Source organism: Prinia subflava, chromosome Z (genome assembly GCF_021018805.1).
Source record: "Prinia subflava isolate CZ2003 ecotype Zambia chromosome Z, Cam_Psub_1.2, whole genome shotgun sequence".
Classification (NCBI taxonomy): domain Eukaryota; kingdom Metazoa; phylum Chordata; class Aves; order Passeriformes; family Cisticolidae; genus Prinia; species Prinia subflava.
The window spans coordinates 47,109,245-47,132,862 of NC_086283.1; the positions used below are offsets into that span (position 1 = coordinate 47,109,245).

The 23,618-nt window shown below is 36.4% G+C and overlaps 1 protein-coding gene across 3 annotated transcripts in view; it reads right to left on the reverse strand.

Moving 5' to 3' along the window:
- The window catches only part of PRUNE2 (prune homolog 2 with BCH domain), a 132,082-nt gene that overhangs the window by 99,893 nt on the left and 8,571 nt on the right, over positions 1 to 23,618 (reverse strand). For all 3 annotated transcript variants that reach the window (XM_063421709.1, XM_063421708.1, XM_063421707.1), the window contains exons 2-4: positions 6,310 to 6,414; positions 5,654 to 5,856; positions 4,248 to 4,411 (exon numbers count right to left, since the gene is read on the reverse strand). In XM_063421709.1, the coding sequence (XP_063277779.1) occupies positions 4,248 to 4,411; positions 5,654 to 5,856; positions 6,310 to 6,414 (472 nt within the window). The remainder of the gene's footprint in view (positions 1 to 4,247; positions 4,412 to 5,653; positions 5,857 to 6,309; positions 6,415 to 23,618) is intronic.

Below are 23,618 nucleotides of genomic sequence, written 5' to 3' on the forward strand. Positions count from 1 at the left end.
GGAAATTGCTCATGCACACACAAAGGAAATGGAGACTCCAGCAGAAAGTGCTGGATCTACAATATGTGCTCAAAGTCATCACACCTACTGGAGGGAGGTTGCAGTGTACCTCATAAAGCCCTCCAGCAGCAGCATTGGGATGAATTAGGCAGTCTGTCCATCTGCTCAGAAGATCAGATACACACTGTATGAAACTTGTATCACAGCTGTGTGTGCTTCAGGGAATGGAATATTTGGGTAAGACAAAGAAGAGGAAACCCCAATACAAATTTGGAAAAATGCCAAACAAGGGGTGTGAGCTGTATATCCACCCAAGCTCACCAGTTTGGAAGTCAACAGGACATAACCTTCACTCACGACAGGCACCTCAGAAGGTTTATAAAGGCTCTGGTTTTGTCACTAGTCACACCAATATTGCTGTGCTTGCAATTGGTAACTTTTCTACTAGGATGAAAGCCAGAAAAGGATCATTCTCAAATTACTAGGGTGTCAGCAAGCACTAAGATCAACATTTACTTGTCCTTTAATACTGTGATATTTTTCAAAGCTGTTCTCACCACCAGGAAAGAAAAGCACACCTCTTCTCCCCCAGGCATCCTCAGCATTCCTGTGAGGGTTAAGATTCCAGGTAGTTTAGAAAAAGAGTTCACTTAAGTTACGTTTGCTTGACCAAAGGTCAGTAGTCCATTTAGTCATGTGCTGTCTTATAAATACCTGCTGTAAAAGCAATACATAGTCTCAAAAATCTCCTGCAGATTTTACTGAGTGTTGGTGTGACTCCCCCAGGGTTTCTGAAAGCATAATGGTGGCTGCTGTCTGCTTATAAGCAAGGAAAAAAATATATAATAGGCAATACAAGATTCAATATTATTTCTTGCGTACATCACACTTTAGTACATTATTTTTTCTGAAGAGGTCACTAGAAAATAGGCTAAGGCTCTTTAAGAATGTGCATTTCATTCTTTTTTTGCAAAGCAGTTTGGTAGCGAAGCATTAGTTTTGCCAAAAGCAATTGCTGTGCATTAATATTAAACATGATCTAATGAAGGCAGAAGTCGTTTTGGGAAAACATTAAGAACAGTACAAGCATCTCCTGAATTATAAGTTTATGGCTGAGAGGAACAGTACAATGAAAATATAGGCATTTCTCCTGCCAAGGTTTTGTTCCACAACCTGTAAAAATAAAGCACGGGGAAAAGGGGAAAACCAACACTTCCTTATGGGAAGTATACTCCAACACTTCTCACACTCACACTCCCCCACCCCCTTCCTCCCACCCCCCCAAACAAAACAACACTTTACACAGTAAACTACTTCTTTCTGCAAACCAGACTTGTAAATACATCCAAGTAAGCAATCTTTATTGTAATTAATAGGAAATGCAATGAAGCTGGAATAAAATGTAACTGGGGAAAAGAGAGGAGGAGCACTGCCTCCAAAAAAACCTGCTTCCATACATTAAAAAGTGTCAGCCCAAATAAGTGCAGTGTTTGGTGCAGGTCAAAATGATCCTTTCTTCTTGGCACATGTATTAGGATGCATCAATGCAGCAGCATGTGAATCATCTGATTAATGTACAAGACAGAACAAAAAAAAACCCTGGCATAATTCCCAAAGTCCTTAAAAGGGTATTTCTTAACATTTGTCTGGGTGGCTGGAATTACAAACTAATCTTCTCTACTGAAAGTCAGACTGCCCCAACAGGGTTTGAAAAGACCTCGAATATGCAGCTCATCACTAGCAAAAGCAGATTCACATTAAAAAAATTGCTGACGCTCTTGCTGGAAATCTGTCTATATTTACATGTTGTGGTTTGCACCTTGTGGCATCCTTCAAGGCCTTATACAAATAAACATAAGGAGGCATTTTTGAGAGTGCATTGACCCAAGATACCTGACAGAGAGTGCTTGGAATAACATCCTTGCCAGCTGGCTGCAACAGAGAATGTAATGATTCAGCAGTTTAATGGATCTTGAGTTTGGCAACAGTCCCCTCATAAACATCTCTTGGGAAATAAAATAATACAGGGCCAGGACTCTAGCAGGTTCTGTAATTGTTTGCTTCTGGCACAAATCCAGGGACAGCACAAGCTCTAACTTAAGCCAAATATGGCTGTACAACACTGATTCTCCAAGCGGGCTCTACTCAAAAGCCCAAGGGTAGAATTAGCTTATACAATGTCTGATAAGGAGACAAATATACCAAAAAAGCATTCACCTAAAAAAATTATCTTTGAATATGAAAATGCCTAAATCAAGTTCAGTTTCACAGAAAATATCTTTTCCCTTGACTTTTTTTTGAAACATAGGCAAGCAGGTAAAGTTTGCTCAAAGGTAAAATTTATATAACATTTAAGTTTTACTAAAACTTAAAAATTGCTAACAGACTTTAAGAAAAAAGAAGTGGGAATAAAACAGCCACCCCTCCCTTTCCAAGATATATGGACCCTTTGCTCTCTATGCTATGGCAAGGTGAATTTAATAAGCTATACCTCATGATGAAAGACCATAATATATAGAGAGAAACACAAAACCTAGACCTGGCAGGCTGTACTTAATCTTTTATTTTCAGACTGTTTTAGTTTGATCTGCCACTTACATACATTAATATCTATGGCTTTTTATTTTTTAATTAAAAAATAAAAAGTCAGTGATGGGTTCACTGACTTTTCTAAATTCGTAACGAAAGACTCTTAAGTACCAAAAACTTTTTCTGTTTTAAGAGACCAAGAGGACTTGCTGCATTGCTTCACATTTTACCCACAGAAACTGCACTGCTGGGAGATGTAGAAAAGCATCAAGTCCCAAGTGCAGCTGTGTTTTGTTCCCCAGGCTTTGCCAGTAGCTTCTCATACCATGCAAAAGAAGGTATGCAGAGACTTTTCATCCAGTAAGTTCTTCTTCAAACATGCTCTAGCAAATGTAATAATCAAAATGTAATTACTCATTGATAAAAGAATATTAAAATTAGCTACTACATTCCCCAAAACTGGAAGTGCTATCTCTAATTCAAACACTAACAAAAGCACTTCATTAAAATTTGGATACAGATTAGAGGCATGAAACATGCTGACACATCCATATACAATACTTGAACATGTTCTTGAACATTATTCAGACCTCTCCCTCCTGACTCTCCACCACCAAACAAGTATCCTCATATTCCCCAAAAATTCTTTTGTTGTTCTTCCTCCAAAACCAACTATTATACTTGGTCATTTGCTTAGATTCCTGGAGAATCAACAGAAATCAACAGAAATCTGGAGCTTACAAAAACGTTTCATGGCAGGTTAACCAAATCTTGTTAGCATGAAAAGGCACTGTAAGGGCAGACTAAAGGCTGTGTTACTGTTAATGCTTATTCTGTGGAAATTTTTTTAAAATTCATCTTTGTGATTTCTTATGACATGTTTATTAGTTATCACAGGGATGAGTACAATGATTTACCAAGACTGTAGTTGCTTCTGAAGTCTAAATGTAGACAAGTTTTCATAACCCTCATTAAATAGGTCCATATTAATTTCTTAAAAGAACACTTAGCAGTTTCACATAATTGAAACTTAAAATCTATAAAATTCTTGGAACATTAAAATTCAGTAAGTAATTTAAAAGCAGTGATTGTTCTTTTCAACAGCAGTTTTATTTCCAGCTGGAAAGTTCTGCTGCAGCAAATAAACCACAAAAATTAATACAAACAATGAACTTCCAAGACAGAGAAGAAAATATTTCTGATTGTTGAAGCTCACTCCTACTTTGTACTCTACTGGGCATGCAGTACAAAAGAAAAGGAGAGCACAATGAAAATTTAGTAACACTGTTTTTAAATAGAAAAAGTTTTGCATCAGGCCATTAAAACATCATTCTGTAAAAAAGTGCTACCATTGGGAAGGAGAAGCTTTAACTTGTAAATATTAGATTCCAATCCATATTGTTGTCCACAATGCCCCTGGAATCAACGAACTGCACAGCTTTTCCAGCTACCCAGCTGGTATGTCGACAGCTTCATTTAATATTCTTGTCTAGTGATACAGCAAAGACCTCTCATGCCTATTTTTAAATGCACATTTTTAATATTCAATATAATGTTACTCTTTAACAAACTCTTTACTCCCTGCTTCTTTTATGAAGCTTCCTGTGGTCTTTAAAGGGATTGTTAACCAAAGAATGGATCACACTCTTTCTGCATGAGCAAATTCAGAAACACTCCATTAAACCTTTCAGTATTTAATAAAAAGAGTAATCTCTCACCTCTGAGGAGATAAGCCAGTTGCTGAGTGATTAACTCTGGTGCCTTTTGAAGAATCTCTTTTACGACTAAAGAGGAAGAACAGGCTTGTAACTCCAGGCTCCTGTCACATTGCTCATCTGGATTGATGACTTTGACAACAGCTGATTCCAAACTTTTATCCTCACTATCAAGCAAATGTAGAAGTTACACATATATTTATCTTTATAGCTGCTTAGGAAACTCAGCTAAAAAAGTGCAACATATTTTTTTAAACTCAACAGCATTGTTATAGCTACCTGAAGTCTGCTGTAAAGCCAAAGGATGTCACACAGGTCCTAAACCTGCGATTTTTTAAATTAAGTGTTCAGAGTGCTTTTACTGCTTAGTACAACATACCCCTCACCAAAATCTATGAAAAGCTATGGAAAAAAGTATTTCTACGTATGCTGAAAATAGCCTTCTTTATATAAAGGAGATTCAGGATTTTCCAAAAAAAAACTTACCAGACAACTTACCAAAAAAGGGGGTTTTGTGTTTAGATACTTTATGTTTCTGTTTACAATAATAGTAACCAAGCCAAACTGATTTTAATAATAATGTACTAATTGTAATTCTCTATAAGGAAGAAACACAGGAAGTGACAGTAATAAACAAAAAGCAAATCTTACAGATAATTTTTACTCTGAGAAGTGCATGATGCACTGAGCTGGCAGCATTTAACACATAAACAGCTATGAGATTCACATATTTCTCTCTTAAGATTTTCCTTATTTATAGTCTAATCTATAAAATTCTCAGAGTACAATGAGGCCCTAGGACTCCACCTGTCTTAAGTGAAGTTCTAATGACAACTGGAAGTAAACAGCATCCTTCACTCTGGGCAAGACAGACAGACCATTGTTGAGACTCTTCATAAAAGATTCTCAATGGCCTTACAAATGGTACCTCTTAAGGATGGGTATAGGGACTGTGGTCTTCCAGAGAGCAACTCTGAGCCTTTTAAAAGGCTGTAGTTGGTAAGGACCACAGTAATTCATCAGCCATCTTAAAAGCACACATGCAAGTGTCTAGGCACCTGCAAGTTAATGTAAGATTCTCAAATGAGAGCTAACTAAGAAGCAGGAAAAGAACTCTGATCACTTATCTACTGGCCACAGGAAACTTCCAGACTATTTAACTAAATTAAAATATCTAATCTGTGTGAAAACACAGGGTTCTTATAACTGCAAGTTCCATTAAAAGTGATGCAAAGATGACCGTTCACCTTTTTACATTTACTGAACATAATGGGAAACAAAATATATTTTAGTTTCTTTTAGGTCTGTGTTAACATAGCAACATCAATCAATATCAATAAAGAGAAAATATAATTTTTGAAACAGCTCAAACTAAAATAAGCCAGCTTACTGTACATAAAAAACAATACCTTGTCAGCATGTTGCTATTTACAAGTGTTAAAGACAATTTCCCTTCAGCATTCAGCTGATGCAAATTGATCTCATCTCGGAAGATATGGAATGACTCTGGGATTTTCAGCTCTTCCAGCATAAATCTTGTCTCAGTGAAGTAACTGAAGTCTCTTCTTGGTATGTTCAACACAGGTAAGCAAAGAGTATCAGGAGGACTGACCTGTAACACAGGTGTGCATTTGTGAGAATTGGACCTGTTTTTCATCAGGACAGCATTTTAACATAGTGAGCAATTAGAAATAGCCTGGATTTTCTGTTTGGGATTTTCTCCCCTTTACTTAATTACAAGAAGGAAAAAAAAAATTTGCACTTTTTTTTCTTCATCTATCTCTGTTTGCCTCCCACAGAGTACCTAAAAAACCAGAAGAGGAAAAGGATAAGGAATGAAGCACATGACTGATTTTTTCATGCTATTCAATAAGCCATCTAATAACCACTCATTCATTTTTGTATGGAAAGAAATGTTAATTATTTATCTTTTAAAAATTCACTTTTGATAGTAACAAATCCATTGTCCAGAAAAAATGTTTCTACAGCAATTGACTTAGCAATAAGATGTCTATAACAACCTGGGACAAGTGAATTAAGACCACTCAGTCCAATTTTCCATTACCTTGTCTAGAAAGTAAGCGTAGGTCAGGGTAGAAATAAGTGAATCCAAATCACAGGGTTTATTCCCAAGAACAACATGGACTTTTTCCAGGCATTTGCTCCTGTTCTGTAACACATTAGAAAACAATTGCCATGAGTGGAAAGGATGAGAAAAAGTCAAATCACCGGACATTTCAAAGGACAATTTAACTATCAGGCTTTGTTCTCAGTTGTAGCTTTTCACTGCTGTCTGAAGGAATGGACTTCCTATGGGATAACACATTCCTTGGCTTCAGAGCTCCCAAGAAAGCCAAAAAATAAATTTCATAAGACACCATGTTTAGAACCCAATGAGGTCTGAATCTGACAGAAGTCCCTTCCACAGTAAAATAACAGATAGCAGCAGTATCATGTACATGTGGAAAAGCCTTTCAAAACATCACACAAATCCATTTCAAAAAAGAGTCCAAAAGAGTGTAGAAATGCAGAAAACAAACACAGCAAGTAATGCATAGCAAGTTGTAATTTTAATTCTACCCTTTTTTCTTCACTTAGCTGAAATCAGTAAATAGACAAAGTAACTGCCTTTCACCCTGAATCTTCAGAAGCCAAACACAGCTGAAGTACTGCAACTTTTGAATTGTTTTCATTTAATAAAACTAGGAGCCTTCCAAACAAGAGGAAAAGAGAAGACAAACCTACTGTGTGAAAGCAAAGTATTGAAGGGAAGGATGTACCCTCTTCATAATTGCACACACAAACTATAGTATGAAGTCTTTCTCTTGTTCACATCATTATTGTCATGCTAGCTGCATGGAAACATTACAGTATATTTACTTTCAATGCTTCTTAATTGGTGAAACACATATAGCTGGTGCTAAGAGATGTTTCAGAAACAAACACACAAAGGTAAACATTTTTGTTGTTGTCATGTACAGGCTGATGTACTTTCTGCTATTTTTAGTTGGAATTCTGGGTATCAAAATTTTAATCTTTCAACAGAAGCATGTCATTGTTACATTACCCTTAATAATTAGAAATGTGAAATTTTTCTTAAGCTAACTTTTTCCTCTATGTCTAGTCTTAGTTCTACCTGGATATAAGGAATAAACTCATGTTCTCTTTCCCTTAATGGAACACAGTCATCAAAATACATTTGGAAAATAAATACAGGACACATCCTCCATTCCCTATATATCAGGAAAGACAGCTTACTGAAGAATACAATGACTGGAACAGATGCATTCATTTATGTTCTAAGTCTTCACTAGAAACAAACCGTCTCCATGTACTCTTTTCAACATAATTTTTGTAACACGTTCTTCTGCAGCATGCATTTCTGATTGATTTGCCATGATAAACAACAAAATTAAAGCTCATAAGCCCATCCTTTTTTTAGTATCCTCTCGATAAAGAATTTCTTCATAATATCTAATCTGAACCTGCCCTTTTCCAATTTAAGGCCATTCACACTTATCACTACACATCCTTGTCAAAAGTATTTTACAGCTTTCCTGCATTTCCTCTTTAGGTAGGGGAGCGCTGCTCTCAGGTGTCCCCACAGCCATCTCCATGCTGAACGTTCCCAACTCTCTGACCCTGTCTTCATAGGAGAGCTACTCCAGCCCTGCGGTTGAGTTAATGGATCTCCTGTGGACTCCAGCAGGCCAATGTTGTTATGCTGGGGTGCCAGAGCTGGGTGCAGCCCTGCAGGTGGGGTCTCAGCAGAGCAGAGCAGAGGGGCAGAATCCCCTCCCTGGCCCTGCTGCCCACGCTGCTCTGGATGCAGCCCAGGACCCGACTGGCATTCTGGGATGCAAGCACACATTGCCAGGTTATAATGATCTTTTAGTCCACAAACATCCACAAGTCTTTCTCCTCAGGGCTGCTCTCAGTCCCTTTCCACACAGGCTGTGTTTGTGCTCGGCATTGCCCTGACCCAGGCACAGCACCTTGCACTTGTCTTGTGGTTCATGAGGTTCTCCCAGGCCCATCTCTCAAGCCTGTCAAGGTCCTTCTGTGGTAGTGACAGTGACCACCTTTTTTCCCACCTTTCTTGCTTTTCTCTTCACTGAGCAGAATTTGCTTTTCCTCTCCTTCCCTGCTTGCAGATCCAAGACAGATGATTTCACCAATATTTCATTTCTCCATGTGCAGCTGAATGAATGGTTAGCATCTTATTCTCAGTAACAATAACCTGCCAAATACTCTCCATATACACTGTCCATAAATGCAACCCTGAAGTATGCCATCCAAGCATACTGATATTTTTCATGTCTAAGACTGCATCCTCTTTCATCATCTCAGATACAATTAGTTTGCTTAGCTTACTGCATGCTCATCAGCTGTCTTCAGGAAAAGCAGGCACGTGGATGCAAGGCTTCCTCTCACAGATCTTCCCAAGCAAAAACCCAGGCAAAGAAGCCCACAGTCCAGAAGACAAAGATCCACAAGCCCAGTAAGGCTTAGCAACACTAGGACTAAAATGTGATTACCTCCTGCAGTTATCACAGCTAAACCTGAGAGAAAACATGAACTGTCAATATGTCTAAGAATTAAAAAATTTAGGATGTTATTGATGAAGCTAGAACTCTTTTCAGATGGCATCAGTCAGGATAATTCAATTTAAATTAGACCTGCATAGATTAACATTCACTTACTGTGCTCAGGAAAGAGATTTATAAACATCAGGCTACATCAGCAAGAGATCTGATTCTCAGACATTTACCATGAAGAAACTCTCATATCTGTTCAGTTTTGTTGTCTATTAATACATAAAAGCATTAGTATGACAACTGCATCTTCATGCAACTGCAGTAAAAATACCATTTATTGGTTCCCACCTGAATCAAACCGCTGATATATTCAAACATACTTCAATACTGGCAATCAGGTTTGTAAAAATTTTGATCAGGACATGTTAACTACAGTGATTGATCAAACTACAATATTCCAGTCAAGAATTACATTCTCTCTATTTTTTTTCTGTTAATAGAGAAGCTGAAGTGATCTTGCAAGGTAATAAACACTGAAGATACATTCTAGTATAAATAGGAATACCTACAAAATGCTCATTGTCTCAAGGCAAAAAACTCTTTTCCATTTCTTTCATACACATTCACGCCCACACACACACACTGCACAAATGCACACTCAGCAGCCACACACAGCCTTGCTTTCTGAGCCACTATTTGCTTTTTGCCTCAAATTTCACTAGTTCTGTCCTTAAACTGTAATGAAATCACTGCATTTTACTGCATGGAATGGGACAGCACTTGTCAAGCCCAGCAATTCTTTAAAGAAGAAACAATATAGCTTAACAGAAGCATATCACAAAGGAAGAAGCTGAAGAACCACATAGCAATACACAGTGTCAGATACCACACAGAAAACTTTTCCAGCCTTGTGGCTGAAGCACCAGCCAGGGGGTACACTTCACAGACACAGCTTTCCTGGAAATACACAGGGGAAAATCCTAACTGCTCAGACAAAGGCCGAGATAGTAAAAAAATCTGGTTTTCGATATATAAAGTCATCAAATCAAATGAAAGAGGATTTCTGTACCTAAAATTCTACCTCTAAACCAGAGGTACTAACTTATTGAGTAGACATTTTAGAGTGCAACTTGCACTTGCTTTATAGTATCAAGCAGTATTATGCTTCCAGTGGCCTGAGGAGTTTTAACATGATTATACATCTCTGTTGTCAAAGAAATGTTTTTAAGTCAAAGCTAAGTTAATTTAATATTTCATGCAAAATTCCAGTTAGTGAAATACTTAGTAAGTCTTTTCACAAGAAAGCTTTATACTGGCTTGGACAAAAATAGATGGTCTCATATTCTAAAAAGAGATATATGAGACAATCCTTGTTTTCTCTCATTTTTGAGGTCAGTCAAAAAAATTACTGTATTTCTCTGTCCCTGTAGTATCCCATTTACCATGTGCAGTATATGACACATAGTAATCTAAAGTACTACCTGTCAAAGATCTGGTTACATAAGGCTTCTTCCCTAAGCAACAAAAGTGTAGTTGCAAAAATTTCAAGCGTGACGTTTAAATCATTGTCTATTGAAGATCCATTGTACAGTCTTGCTTTACTTAGAAATCTGAAAAAAACCCCTTTTACAGCAAACACCAATACGACTAGCAGAACAGAACATAAAACAAAAGGGGTATTTTCTAATTCCACACCATCTGCTTTTGTGTGGGAAATACAGCCTCACCAGTAAGATAAACAAAAGTGGAAGGATCGAAAACTTAACACCATCCTCAGAAATGGCTGGACAGGCATAAAACATTATCCAATACTTTGCTTTGAAATGGGATAGGATAAGCAAAGACTATGACTGGTCTATAACAAAGACTAGGAGAAGGTCTTCACAGCTTTGCTCTTGTGCATATAGAACTTGTACACAATTTATCCAATCACACTTGCAAGGAAGTCTTATCTTTAGATTCCTGGAATTTCCACAGGACAGAACTCTTTTCCAGCCACTTCTAATCAAGAACTGGTACAGGCAACTATTGCTGATGAGAATGCTTTTCAGTATTTCTGCATTACCAACAGGCTCTGACTCAGAATTCTGCAGGCAGACAAACTTATTGCTATTCAAGAAAGAATTCTGAGGAACTACATACATTTATTCCTTTTTCACTTTTAATTATTTTACATCTTGTAGGCAATCTGCTCTGCTTCTTTTTGAAATACGTTCTCTCTAGCTTATTACATACATTCATTCACATTGCAAAAATCCAGAAATTAACAATGATTTTCTACATCAAGTTTTCATTTGAAAAAGAATAGCTGCAGTAATCAAATAATGCATTAATTCCACTTAAATATAAAAAAGAAGCACCGCAGAACAGCAATCAAAATCTTGTTGGCGTTTTTTAAAATTAGATTTATTCCATCAATTGTTTTGGCATTGATTTTTGACCATGTTTTATAAGCTTTACATGTTCACATTCTCTTGCTTCTATGAATTTTTGCCTTCAGGATCAACATTTGAGACACCACCTCTACTAGATCATGGAGTGTATGTGAATACCCAATAGCACGTGGTTTTCAAACTGAATCATAGATGGGGTACACATATATGCCACATGCACACATATTTTGGAAGTGTGACTTTGACACTATAGGTTTTGATCCCATCTTTGTTGCTACATCAAGGTAAAAAATACTTTAAGTCAGACGGACATTAAATATGCTTTGTCTTAGAGAATTAGAGAAACCTCAGTTTTTATTATATAAGATAAACAAATGATAAAGCAAGTTCTTAATGGCCTTAAGCGCAGTAATAATATCACATTACTCTTTCTGCAAAGACAAAACAGGATATAGTCTCCTATGGCCGAAAAAGGAAAATGTTCCCAGCACAACAATTATTTAAGCTTGACTTTGCAGTACTTCAGCAGTCTGTCAATAGGATTCTCTATGACAGAAGTTACTAAAATAAAAATCAAAGTCTCCCTCTTTCATTTATGCTGCATTAATTTATTTGTTGTTCAAATTAATCTGTCTTATATAGGATTAGTGCTCTTACCTAATAACTAAGTATACAGCATACAAAAATTCAGCTATGCAAAAGAGCAAGTTATATTCCTATTCCAGGGACTCTCCAATGCCTAAAGTCAGCCACAGCAAATCTCTGAGTTTCCACCTCAAGCTATGTAACTCCTCTTCCCACTTCCTTCCCCACTTGCCACTTAATGTGCAGAAGTGAGACTGGGATGCCTATCTAATTTACAGGACTTAATATTTATGTTCCTTAGGAATTGTTTGGCTTACTGTAGGAGCAAACTGTTCTTTGAGTTATTAGACACAAGTGACTCAAGACTAAGGAGTACATTTACCTGAGGAGCAGAGTGGCCCTGTCACGTATCGGCTGTGCCAGCAGGTGACTGGCAGCAATAAACCCCTACACCATACACTCCAGAGGCTGAAGAAATTACACACAGCAACGAGACAGTGCACTGGTGAATAACAGGTGGGTTTGTTTCGGTGAAGGCAAGGGAATGCAATCCAAACAGTGCAGTTAATTTACCTGCCTCTCACAGACTTAACATCTTACCTTGGATTGTTTAAGTTTAGCTGCTTCTTTAAAATGAAGGAAACAACTGTGCAACTGAGAATAAATTTACCAGGAGTCAGGCAGCACTTGAACATTGCATTTTACAGAAACCTTCGGAGTTAAGCTTCATATTTCATAAATCAACATAACCCTTAGGTGATGGGCACCAAGCTGAAAATGAAACTGCAAGTAAGCCTGAAGTAAGCCAACTACGCAGTAGAAGTATCATTAGTGAGCAAGAAAATCATAGCTAGAAGAGATGGTCAGTTCCACTTTTGCCTTTCTTGTTCAACAGGTTTTCATCATATTATAATTCTAAAATGTCTTTGGTTTTTTACCCATTCTTCAGTAAGAACAACGCTGAAAAGATGCCAGGTTTTGTTTTGGCTTTTGTTTTGTTTCAGTTTTTTTACTTCAGCATTGGTTCAGTTGCTCTTTCTTATTCCACAGTGAATATCAGAACACCTATTCCTCTCCAGCACTCAGTACTGCTCTGCTCTGCCTGCTCTATACACCATTCCACAAAAACTCCATTATTATCATTGGCAGCTTCTTTTCCCATGAGGAAATTTTAATATTGTAATATGTTTTACTCCTGTTGTCCTTCTGAAAGAAAATACTTGGCTGATTTGATGTAAAAGCAGAGCACAGAATAAAAATTGTAACACTGTGCTTGTTAGTAAAATGACACTGAATTCATCATAAAACCTGACTTTAAAAAAACAATCTATTTTTTTTATTTGCAATGTTATGAGAATAAAAACATATGCTTCATTATGAGAATGTACTTTTTACTCATACAGTAATTAGTTATGTCTAAACTGTTTAGATCTCTGAATTGTCCTCACTATCACACAAATATCAGAGCCATAGACATATTGCAAATGAGAAAATGTATCATTACATTCCTGTATTACTTTTAACATGCACATGATTTCAGTGTAGGGCTAGTCACTAATAAAATTATGTTTCTTTAATGCCTGAAACTCCTTTTTATACAGATGACAGCAGTAGCGATTTCTAAGTAGTTTATTTAGTAAGTTCATCTGGGCTCAGGCGAGGGACAGAGACCATATGTTACGTCTTGAACATACATGCAAAGAATGTACAACATACATCAGAAACATCCATGTATGAAGTGAACCTCTTTCTCTCATCATGTGGGCTGTCTTCAAGCATCCAGTCTGCTCATGAAATCCAGAGAGGTCATTAATACAGTGACCCATGAACACTTCCTGGAGCAGTCTGAAATCACCTTCCTCAATTTGCCTTAGCAAAAAATCCAATTCAGATGTTCTCCCCCATGACACACCTCCCTTCAGCATAACCAAAGAGGTATAATCTGTGTCAATACTACTGAACTAAGACCCTCACAATGCACTGAGATGACTGGGGTCTTCCCAGTCACTCATGGTCCCTTCCTTTTGCACTGGCCATTTTTTTCCAGAGCAGAATCATGCAAAAAATGTGCTAATTATATCCTCAAAGCCAGACATATGAGATTTAGGAGGTGATCCTCCATTCCATTTCATCATTATACCACTGCATTTCCTTAGAAGTCAGTAAGCCTAGATATATCATGTATTTTGCCTCTGCAGTTTCTACAGATATTTGTCTTGTGATGACAAGTAGCCTCCACAGAGCTTTCAGAACTGCTCTCAGGTGACAAAATATGTTTCAGCATAAACACTACCCAAAACTTTTACTGAATCAGACTTCCCCATCTATCCCTGAAGCATTAAGAAGACATTTAAACAAATTTCCTTGATAACATTTGGCTCACTGCAGATTTTTGCTGTGTTTTAAGCACACTATTGACTGCATTAAATAACCTCATAATCACATTTAAAGGCTTAGTGATCTAGTGCCACCAATATACTAAAACATATGATAACAAATGCAGTCAGCATTTTCCATACCATATGCTTGTAAATGTTATTCTGCAGGGAACCAATTAAAACTATGGAAAATTTGGAACACAGACATATGGAACAAAACAAAGCAACTTATCTTGTCACCATGGTGCTTGCTCAGTACATCGATTAGGGAATGGTGATATTACAGGACAAACAAATGTCACTTTAATTAAAGTATGCTGAAAGGCAATATACAATAGCAATCTAAAACATTAGTTTTTGCTGTGCTCATGTTAGTTTTCCTTCTAATCAGATAAAGCAGGTACAATACACTCCTGAAAAAAATTAGAATCCACAAATATTCCTAGCTGAAGCAATGCAACACTAGTCCTAATTTACTAAAAACTTCCTCTTTTAACATGCAATGAGAAAAAGGTAGGAAAACTAAAACGGAATGTTTGGGTTTCATGAAAAACATTTAAAATACTGCTGAGTATAAATTTTTCAGGGAAAAAAATAAGTTTAAGTAGGGATTTACAAGTTTTTCTATGAAAAGTCTGTGCATCAGGGAATACAGTGAATGTAATCCTTGTAGTTGTCTAGTACAATTGACAATGTAAAAATAGTAAAGGAGGTAGAAGAAATAACACTCACTTTAAAGCAAAAAGTTATCAGGAGGTAGAATCATAATTATCTCATTCCCAAGGCAAGCTGGAAAAGATCTATTGGAGGAAATATGCTCAAACTTGCATTTCCCATTCCTTCTTTCACTTCAGAGTTCAGCACTGCAGTAGATGAAGTCCCACAAGGCACCACAGTGCTCAGTAGAAAAATTACAAAAAAAGATTAAGAACCTTGAGGTTACATATTCCGAGTAAGACTCCTGTCTTACTACTCTTGTATTGTGCCAATGACACCTTGAACTGACATACATATGATGACACTGCAAACAGTATTTATGATGAAGGTGATTATTTTCCCTCTGAAACACAGCTTCATATCGAAGTATTTTGTCTAACATAGAATATATGTGTAACTGAGCCATGTTTTTAATTTCATGCACTACAACAAGTGGTACAGAGGGAAAAAAAGGAATTAAGTTAATTCTGGAGTCATCATGTAACGTTCCTGCACCGCCAAGATCTGTCAAGAGTCACAATACAATGAACACATCTTCCTCTTATAGAATTATAGGCAGATTGTCACTAACTACAAAAAATCTCCACCTTGAATAGAAGGAAAACTGCAATAATGGTAAATAGGATATTGATAGCACAAACTCCTATTTATCACAGCAGCTCAATTTCATCTCCTAAAAGATATGTTATAGAGAGTTGAACCATAGAATCAGAAATTATGTAGTATTAAAAATTATCTCTATGGTAAGCACATCAACTACTGCTTTAAAAGTATGGAAAATATTAGATAAATCATTTAAAGTGTAATTACAAAGTAAACTAAAGAACTGTTTGTATTATAAAGCCATAAAGCCTTTTTTTAAGGGTATCATATTATTTCAGTTAATAAATATTGGTAATTGCAAACAGAATATAAGAGCTATAAACACAATTAGAAGGTTTTTTTTAGTTTAAGATTTGACTCACTTTCATTAATTTGCATTAAGGTTTTCATGATGTATTATTTAAAATTCTATTAAGCAGAAGGAAACAGGAGATATAAGTTGACAAATTCAAATATGAAGAGACATTAATGACTGATGAAGACATCCTCCTCAATGAGTTTTACTGAATCCTCTTACTTAACACCGAAATGGGTAATTCATCATCCCTGGCAAATCTGCTGTCCTAGCTAATTCAAAAGACAAGAAACAAATTTTTTTAAATGGTTACAACAAACAAAGTAAATTACATTAATATTTCAACTTTTACCTTTCAGTATCTCCTACTTTTGTATTGAACACACTATCATGTATTTTCAGTCTATGAAAATCACTGATAGCTGTGCCCTTCCCCAAGAGGGCGTTGCTAGATTTTCTTCCAACAGTCAAGGTCTTGGTTTCCAGTTGAAGAGGACACTGGGGAAAAGAAATCTCCATAGATTTCCATGCCTACTGTAGTTAAGAACAAATGGTACAAAGGTAAGGAGAGGTATATAATCCAGGAAAACACAATCTTCTTCTCAGGCTTACTTGTAATAAACCACAGAGCCCAAAACTTGCTTAAACTCTGATTCTGAATGTAAAAAAAATCCAGGGTACAACATCCTTCCTAGGTCTTAAGTCTCTGTGAATGGGGGTAAAAAACCTTCAACCAACTAACAAACAAACAAAAGAAGCTAAAAGAAACAAACCCCCATCAAAACCCCAAACAAACAAACAAACAAAAACCTACAACAAAAATACAAAAAAAGAAACCCAAACAATAAAACCACAAACAAGCAAACAAACAAAACTCACCCAAAAACCCCACAACTCCCCAGAAAAATCCCACAAACAAAACCAAAACCCCTAGGTCCATAAAAGGGACATATTTTACAAGCCAAAATACCAATGCAAAAGGCTGCTTACAGCACCCAGGCCAAGATTTTGCTAGTGGTAAACTCTGAGGACACACCTGGTACAGCACCTAAAATTGTAACCTCACCTCACTGACTAGCAACACAACTTACTCCAACTCACAGGAATGCTTTCTGTGCCAATAAGACAATTCCTGTATTTCCATTTATAAGAACACTACAACGTATGAACTGAAGTTTCTCTGTATCCTCAAGGTGTTCAAGATGTTAAAGGGACTCACTGCCCTTGGAGATACTGAAAAGCATCCAGATAAACACTTACCAGAACAGGAACAGTGGTAACATTAGAAATTGGTGATGATTTCACAGTTTTGCAGTGTAAGGTCACTCTCTGCTTCCAGTCTGATTTTTTTTTTGCTTATTATTTCTGCAGAGTTAATTGCATACATCTCAGCATCTCAGAGGACAATTACACAGTATTTTGTGTATTTTTCAATGAAAGAACAAATGAAGTAACTACATGTAGCTTTCCCTCCCTTATATGGGAAGCATAAACTGGCCTTGTACTGCTGCTGAAAGGGTATCTGTTCAGCATTAATGGAATTAGGAAAGTCTATTATAAATAAACAAAGCGTCATTCTTTCCTTTTTTTCACCAGCTAAGTAGAACAATATTTTTTCATAGCATCAGCCAAAGAGGATATGGTATAATGGCAATAAAATTATATGCAGTCATATTTGAACATTTAATCCCTAGCTGTAGACAGAGTTCATATATATATAGGCAACAGCATATTTATTGCCACTCCCAAATAAAAAAAAGCATGTCATATCATTAAAAAGCATACTGACTTACAGGAGATTTGAGATACTCCACTACAATAGTACAAGATATTAGTAAGCTGTTTAAATTTATAGAAATCCACAGAGGGTTTGTGATTCGAGTCGTCTATTACTCACTGCAATATACGAGAAGCAAATATTGAGAATGAGGTCTACTTATAAAAATAGAGTGCTATGCCTGTCTGAGGAGATCCACACCCGCTGAAACCACATGAAATTTACATTCTGTGATTTAAAGACCAGCCTTGCAAATACTTTGTACAGATGTCAATAATTTGTGGGACCAGGATGTTAACAGTTATGGTAGTTAGTATCACAATTAGCACCAAAATAAAAAGTTTAAATTTATTTTTTCCTAAAAACCAGACTGTGTGATATACCAATATCAACATATATATATGTTTTAATAAAAGCATGTCTTAAATTATCTGTTTTGTTATGAAAGGCACACAGATTCGGACTGTGTAATTTATTTAATACAGCATTAGCAAGAAAATCTGCAATTCTTACTCTACTCACAATTAGTCTGTGAATTCAATGTAAAACAAAGTGATAAGATGAAACTCAAAATGCCATTTAAAAATGCACAACACAATGAAAGTTCGTAACATAGTTAAACGAAACCTGTATCTAACTGCTACTCATAAGGGAATTCTCTTTTCAGCATAAAATGCTGGGTTTTAATGCTTCAGCATAGAAACAACATTCAGAGAATAAATAAATAATTTTTTCAGTAGAAAAATATTTAAATTACAAGAACTTTTAATAAATATATAACACCTCAGAAAAAAACCTAATAATTTTTTTTATAAAAAATAACACCTCCAAAAAAAAAGTGATCGGTTTCTGATACTTGGAAAACTTTGCAAATAGTAGGATACAGAAGACAGACACCACCTCTAAGTAATTCCTTCATCCATCTTGGCTAACTGATACCAAGAGACTGATCAGTACCCAAAAATTAAACTAGCAGAGTCTGTATGAACTTTCTGAAACACAAGAAGGAAAAGGGGGGAAAGGGAAAAGGGGGAAAGGATTAGGTGCTGTATAACAGACTACCTTGTCAAAAATAGAAAAAAAGGTCATGGCTCAGCATGGCCTTCTTCAGACACAATAGAAAAAACTTTTCTTCCCACAGATCATTCAGCAGGGGAAGCTACGAGCACCCAAGACGAGAGAAAGGGGAAAACTCATCTCTCTGTGACTGGAAACACCCTATTTTCAATGATATTTGATTCCCTTGATTTACATTGCTCTCTGGTCTCCCAGTACAACTATCTAATTTATGCAGGTGTTTGTGTAAGAGCTAACAAGGGAAAAGACCTAGCTACTAAAGCTCAGTGGGTTTGAGCTATTTTAAACTTTATGTATGTTGATTCATATGTATTAAATGCCCTCAGAAACATCTACAATTATGTAAATCTGGGAACTCTCTAACAATAGTAACCAAAAATTGCAGACAAAGAATGTAAGTGTAGTGAAAATAAGTCTCCATCATTCAAGTTAGGTTTGCCAGTTTATTTAGACTTTTGACAGGATTGGAAACTAAAAAGGACACTTCTGCATTCAATAAATATTACCATTCTAGTTTCATTTTTGTGTTTTTCAGGGTTTTAATTTATTAGTTGCTATGGAGTATTTGGGGGGGGGGGACAGAGGGAAAGTACACAGGGATGCAGATATAAAAAGCACAGGAAAATTCCCTTGCCATATCTGCTATCTATTTCTACAGACTTCTGTTTGTTTTTATTATGGAAGAGGTTTCTAACTCTCACTGCAGATAACAGGTTCTTCTATCACATACCAAAATAGTTCATACCAAACTATCACAAAAAATCAGTGACTTTCTAAAACGTTCAGCAATGCATAAAGGAGTCCTCAAAAGAAATGTTGTGGAGATTTACTCTTCTGCTGGGATCTCTGAGGGATGCAGCTTATCCTGTCCTTCCTGCCAAAACATGACAAGCCAGTTGATTTAGAGTGCTGTCCGAAGAATCTGTGATGACCCGAATCTATCTGTTAATTACACAGTTACTAATATTTAGGCTTGAAGACACAACAGGAGTAGATCAAACTATGATCACAAAGAAAACAGATCCATTTCATATTTTGTAGAGGAGCTTGAAAAATTTGTTTATGATACTTATTTTTATTTCAAAGGAAGAAATAAAAGCTCTTCATATTTCACAGAATCATAAAATTCTTGAATATCTCAAGTGGGCAGGTATTCATGGGACCATCAAGTCTAACTCCCTGATTCTTGCAGGACCACCCAACACTAAACTAGATGACTAAAAGCATCACCCAGACTCTCCTTGAATTCTGAGAGGCTTTGATGGTATGAACACTTCCATAAGAAGTCTGTTCTAGTGACTGATCACCCTCTCTTTAAGCAAAGAACCTTTCTAATGTCCAGTATGAACATCTGTCACAGCTTCATTCCATTTCCTCATGAACTATCACTGCTCACAGGGAGAGAGCAGCAGCTCCCCTGCCACCACCCTGTGTCTTGCCTCAGCCATCTCTTCCCTCAAGCTGAGCAAGCCAAGAGACCTCAGACATTCCTTTGAAGTCTTGCCCTTGAGGCCCTCAAATTTTTCCTTCAAATCAAAGCATTAACTGATGTCAGAAAGTCAAAATCTACAGCATGCCATATGGGCATAAGGAAAGCCTAGTTTCCTCCTTCTTTAGAGATGCAAATTTACCAAAGAGGTCAGTGTTTCTAATACATGTGAAAGATTCCAGCTTGACCAGTCTTACTCAGTAAGGTCTCTACTCCCATCATCTGAGGAATTTTCTTGCCTATTTCAACAATTTCTAGAAACGGACTCATAGGGTTTGTGCTTCTTTCTAAGTGTGCAAGTGACAGAGAATGTGAGTGTACAAGTAACCTATATGAAAGGGGTAATTTAATAGTATGGACTAAGTGAAAATTGCTAAGGCTGAGATGCCAGGCTGGACAACTAAACTCAGTGTTTGCAGCCCCTTTCCATTTCCCACAGTCTTACTTTCTTTGGCTATTATATATAGTCTGTTCCTAAAGAATCTGTGTAGTCTCTTTGGAAACATTAAAATCCAAATGGGTGCTTTAAAGTGAGTCCCATATTCTCACAATACAGTAGATCTAGAGATCTAGTAACAGAGATTTTCAAGCATCTGAGAGAGATGTTCACACCTTACAATGTCTGGAATTCAATCATCCTCTGAGTTTTTAAATTGGACAGAACACATCAGATTACTACTCCAGCTGCAGCTTCTGATATTTTACTGTGGTTCAAAAAGTTATTTGAAATATATATGTATAACCACATTTGGTTTATGGAAGCAGAGAGCAGATTCTGCTCCTATAGACTGCTGTCAATTCAATATGAGTAATTATTATCTGGTTGGAAGAAAAGCAGTTAAAGTCTAATCACTACTTAATAGGGCAGCTAACTAGGTTACTTTTGCTACAACATTATCAAGAAGCACCGATTTGGGGTCTGAAAATTTGAAATATGCAAAGATTTAAACCAATTCTAACTAGTTTAAAAGGTAAGTAATGAAGCACGCAGTTAACAATGGAGAACACAAGCAAACAAGAGGAGCTAGAAAAATGTAGAATGTCATTTCATGTCTTGTTTAGTATCTTTGCTTATTTTTCAGTGCAGCAAAATGCAGAAGCAGATAAGATCTGTTTTTTAGCAAAAGACAGCATGTTGTATGGTAGAACTGAAAGTGGCAGTTCAGAAACAATCACATTAATTTATCCTAAGTATAAGACATATGAAAGAACAAATGTGTAGCTCATTCATTGGCACAGAATAAAGACAAACTACACTAGCACCAGCACTGATGAAGAAACACAAAGTACTTACACTGCAGTGTTCTGAAACTGTTGAAATTTACTGAGAGTCTGTACTAATTTCACACACACAGTACACTCCTTTACTCTTAAAAGCTACATGGCAGTATCACAGCTCTGCCTGTTGAGTGTTGTACTGGTTGTAAAGGAGACTGAGCAGAGAGAAAAAAATTGGGGAAAGGAAAAAAATATAAATAAATAATAAAATAAAAATATAAATAAGTACCTCATTACTTCACCCTCTTTGGAAAATATAAAGTTGAGGAGAAAAGGACACAATAAGGTAAGCTCACCTGCTTATTGCTGTCAGCATTAAAAGAGAGTATTTTTATATTTAGTGTTCTGTTTTCGCATACTGGGGTCATGCCCTTCAGTTTTACCCAGTATAAATATAAACAAGATCTCAGCACTTTTAGTCAAGCAGAGATTGTAGTCTTCATACTTACCTAGACTTAAACAAAAACATGTATTTAGATCAATTCCTTTTCTTTATCAACTTTTGTTTTACTTAGAATATGTAAACAGACGATCTTTATATACCATGAGATTATTACTGTTTCGATTATCGTACAATGCAGGGCTGGGGGGAAGTTGATGGCTACTTGGATTTGTTTTTCAAATGAAGGCTCAACACCTTGATACTGAGACAGGCTCATACCATACCACAACTATTGCACAAACTTTGCAAAACAGATCAAGCAAAACACCTCTGACCCAGCCTCAGAAATTCCTCTTCCACTGCACAAAAGGTGATAGCTAAAAACTGTGCAATCATCTTTAAGATGTTAGCAAAAGCTTGTTTCATTCGTTTTCACATGTGCTTAAAACAGGAAATGAACCAGTGTCTCTGGAAATCAAAGACTAGAATTCCAGTCTACACTACTCTCTTATCCCTGGAATAAAGGCTTTAATGCATATTTACACCACTTCAGTCAATTAAATCTTTTTAGTCTTCTCCTAGGATCATCAGTGCTGAAGTTCTAGTGTGCATCAAATTTTCAAGGAAGAGAAGGCATACCTCACAGTAGCATGGAACTGTCTTTATGTAAGTTTAAGCAGTTTGCCTTTTAGAATATGCAGAAAGCATACAAAAATACCCCATACCACTTCCTTTCATACACAAAACAGATTTTATGTAAAAAAAAAAGTAGTTAAGTTGCACAATTTTAAAGCTGTTTGCAGCAACTTTTGCAACATTTTATCTACCATCAGCCTCTACAGCCCCATCCTGACACAGAGACATATGCACAGATTTCTTTTAGGGTCATAGGGAAGAAGTAAACCATCTCTTTACCACAGACAATCAATGCCCCAGTGATACCATTCAGTCTACAAACCCCTCACAGACTGAATGAGCAATTAATTTTGAATTTTAAAAAACGTTTGTAATTCAAGTAAACTTGAATTACATTATTTTTTCTAGTCAAAAAATCACCACACTTCCTGTTTCAATTAAATCAAGAGAAAGAACAATCAAGCCCATCTTTGCAAAAAGAGAATATTTCAAATTTTTTTTCTGCACTACAATTATTTCAATTGAATGGGTAATTGCCATTTTTATGTTAGTTAAATTTTAGAAAAAATTCAAAAATCAAAGGAGCACAGAACCAAATCCAAAACTGGAAAGAGACTGGAAGTGAAATGGGGAGTTAAATTGTATCTGGTCTTTTAACTTTATGAGGCTATTTACTTGAAAAATGTACAAAAGACATGCAGAAACATTGCAAACTAACCTTTCCAAGATTTCATACAGACCTAAATACCCTCTTACAGACACAATACTCAGATACATCACAACAAGGCACTTGTTCTTGTAAGTAATGTGACTGCTAAGGATGAAGCATAACAGAGATAACAGACTTATCTGTAAGAAAACTAAGTAAACATATATGAAATTTACATGGACTGCATACAGGCATTGTCAAACATAGCAGCTTAATTTTCCAGTAGGTTAAACCATCACTGTACTCCATCTGACTCAGCTGTAACACAGCCAGGCTTGTAAATGACTTTGACTGAGTGCTGAAACCTTTTCTAAGTCAAAGAAAGGCTGCTGACTTAGTCAACTGGTTATTTGCCAACTGTGTATATTTAGGACTGTTCCTGCAAGTGCTCAAAAGTTTACCATTTATCACTGCTTCAGAAAAAGTCAAATACATTCCAAGCAGAGGAATTCTGCTTCTCATCAAAGGGAGGTTTTCCTTTTCCACCCATCTCACTGACTCCAAAACAGCATACAAG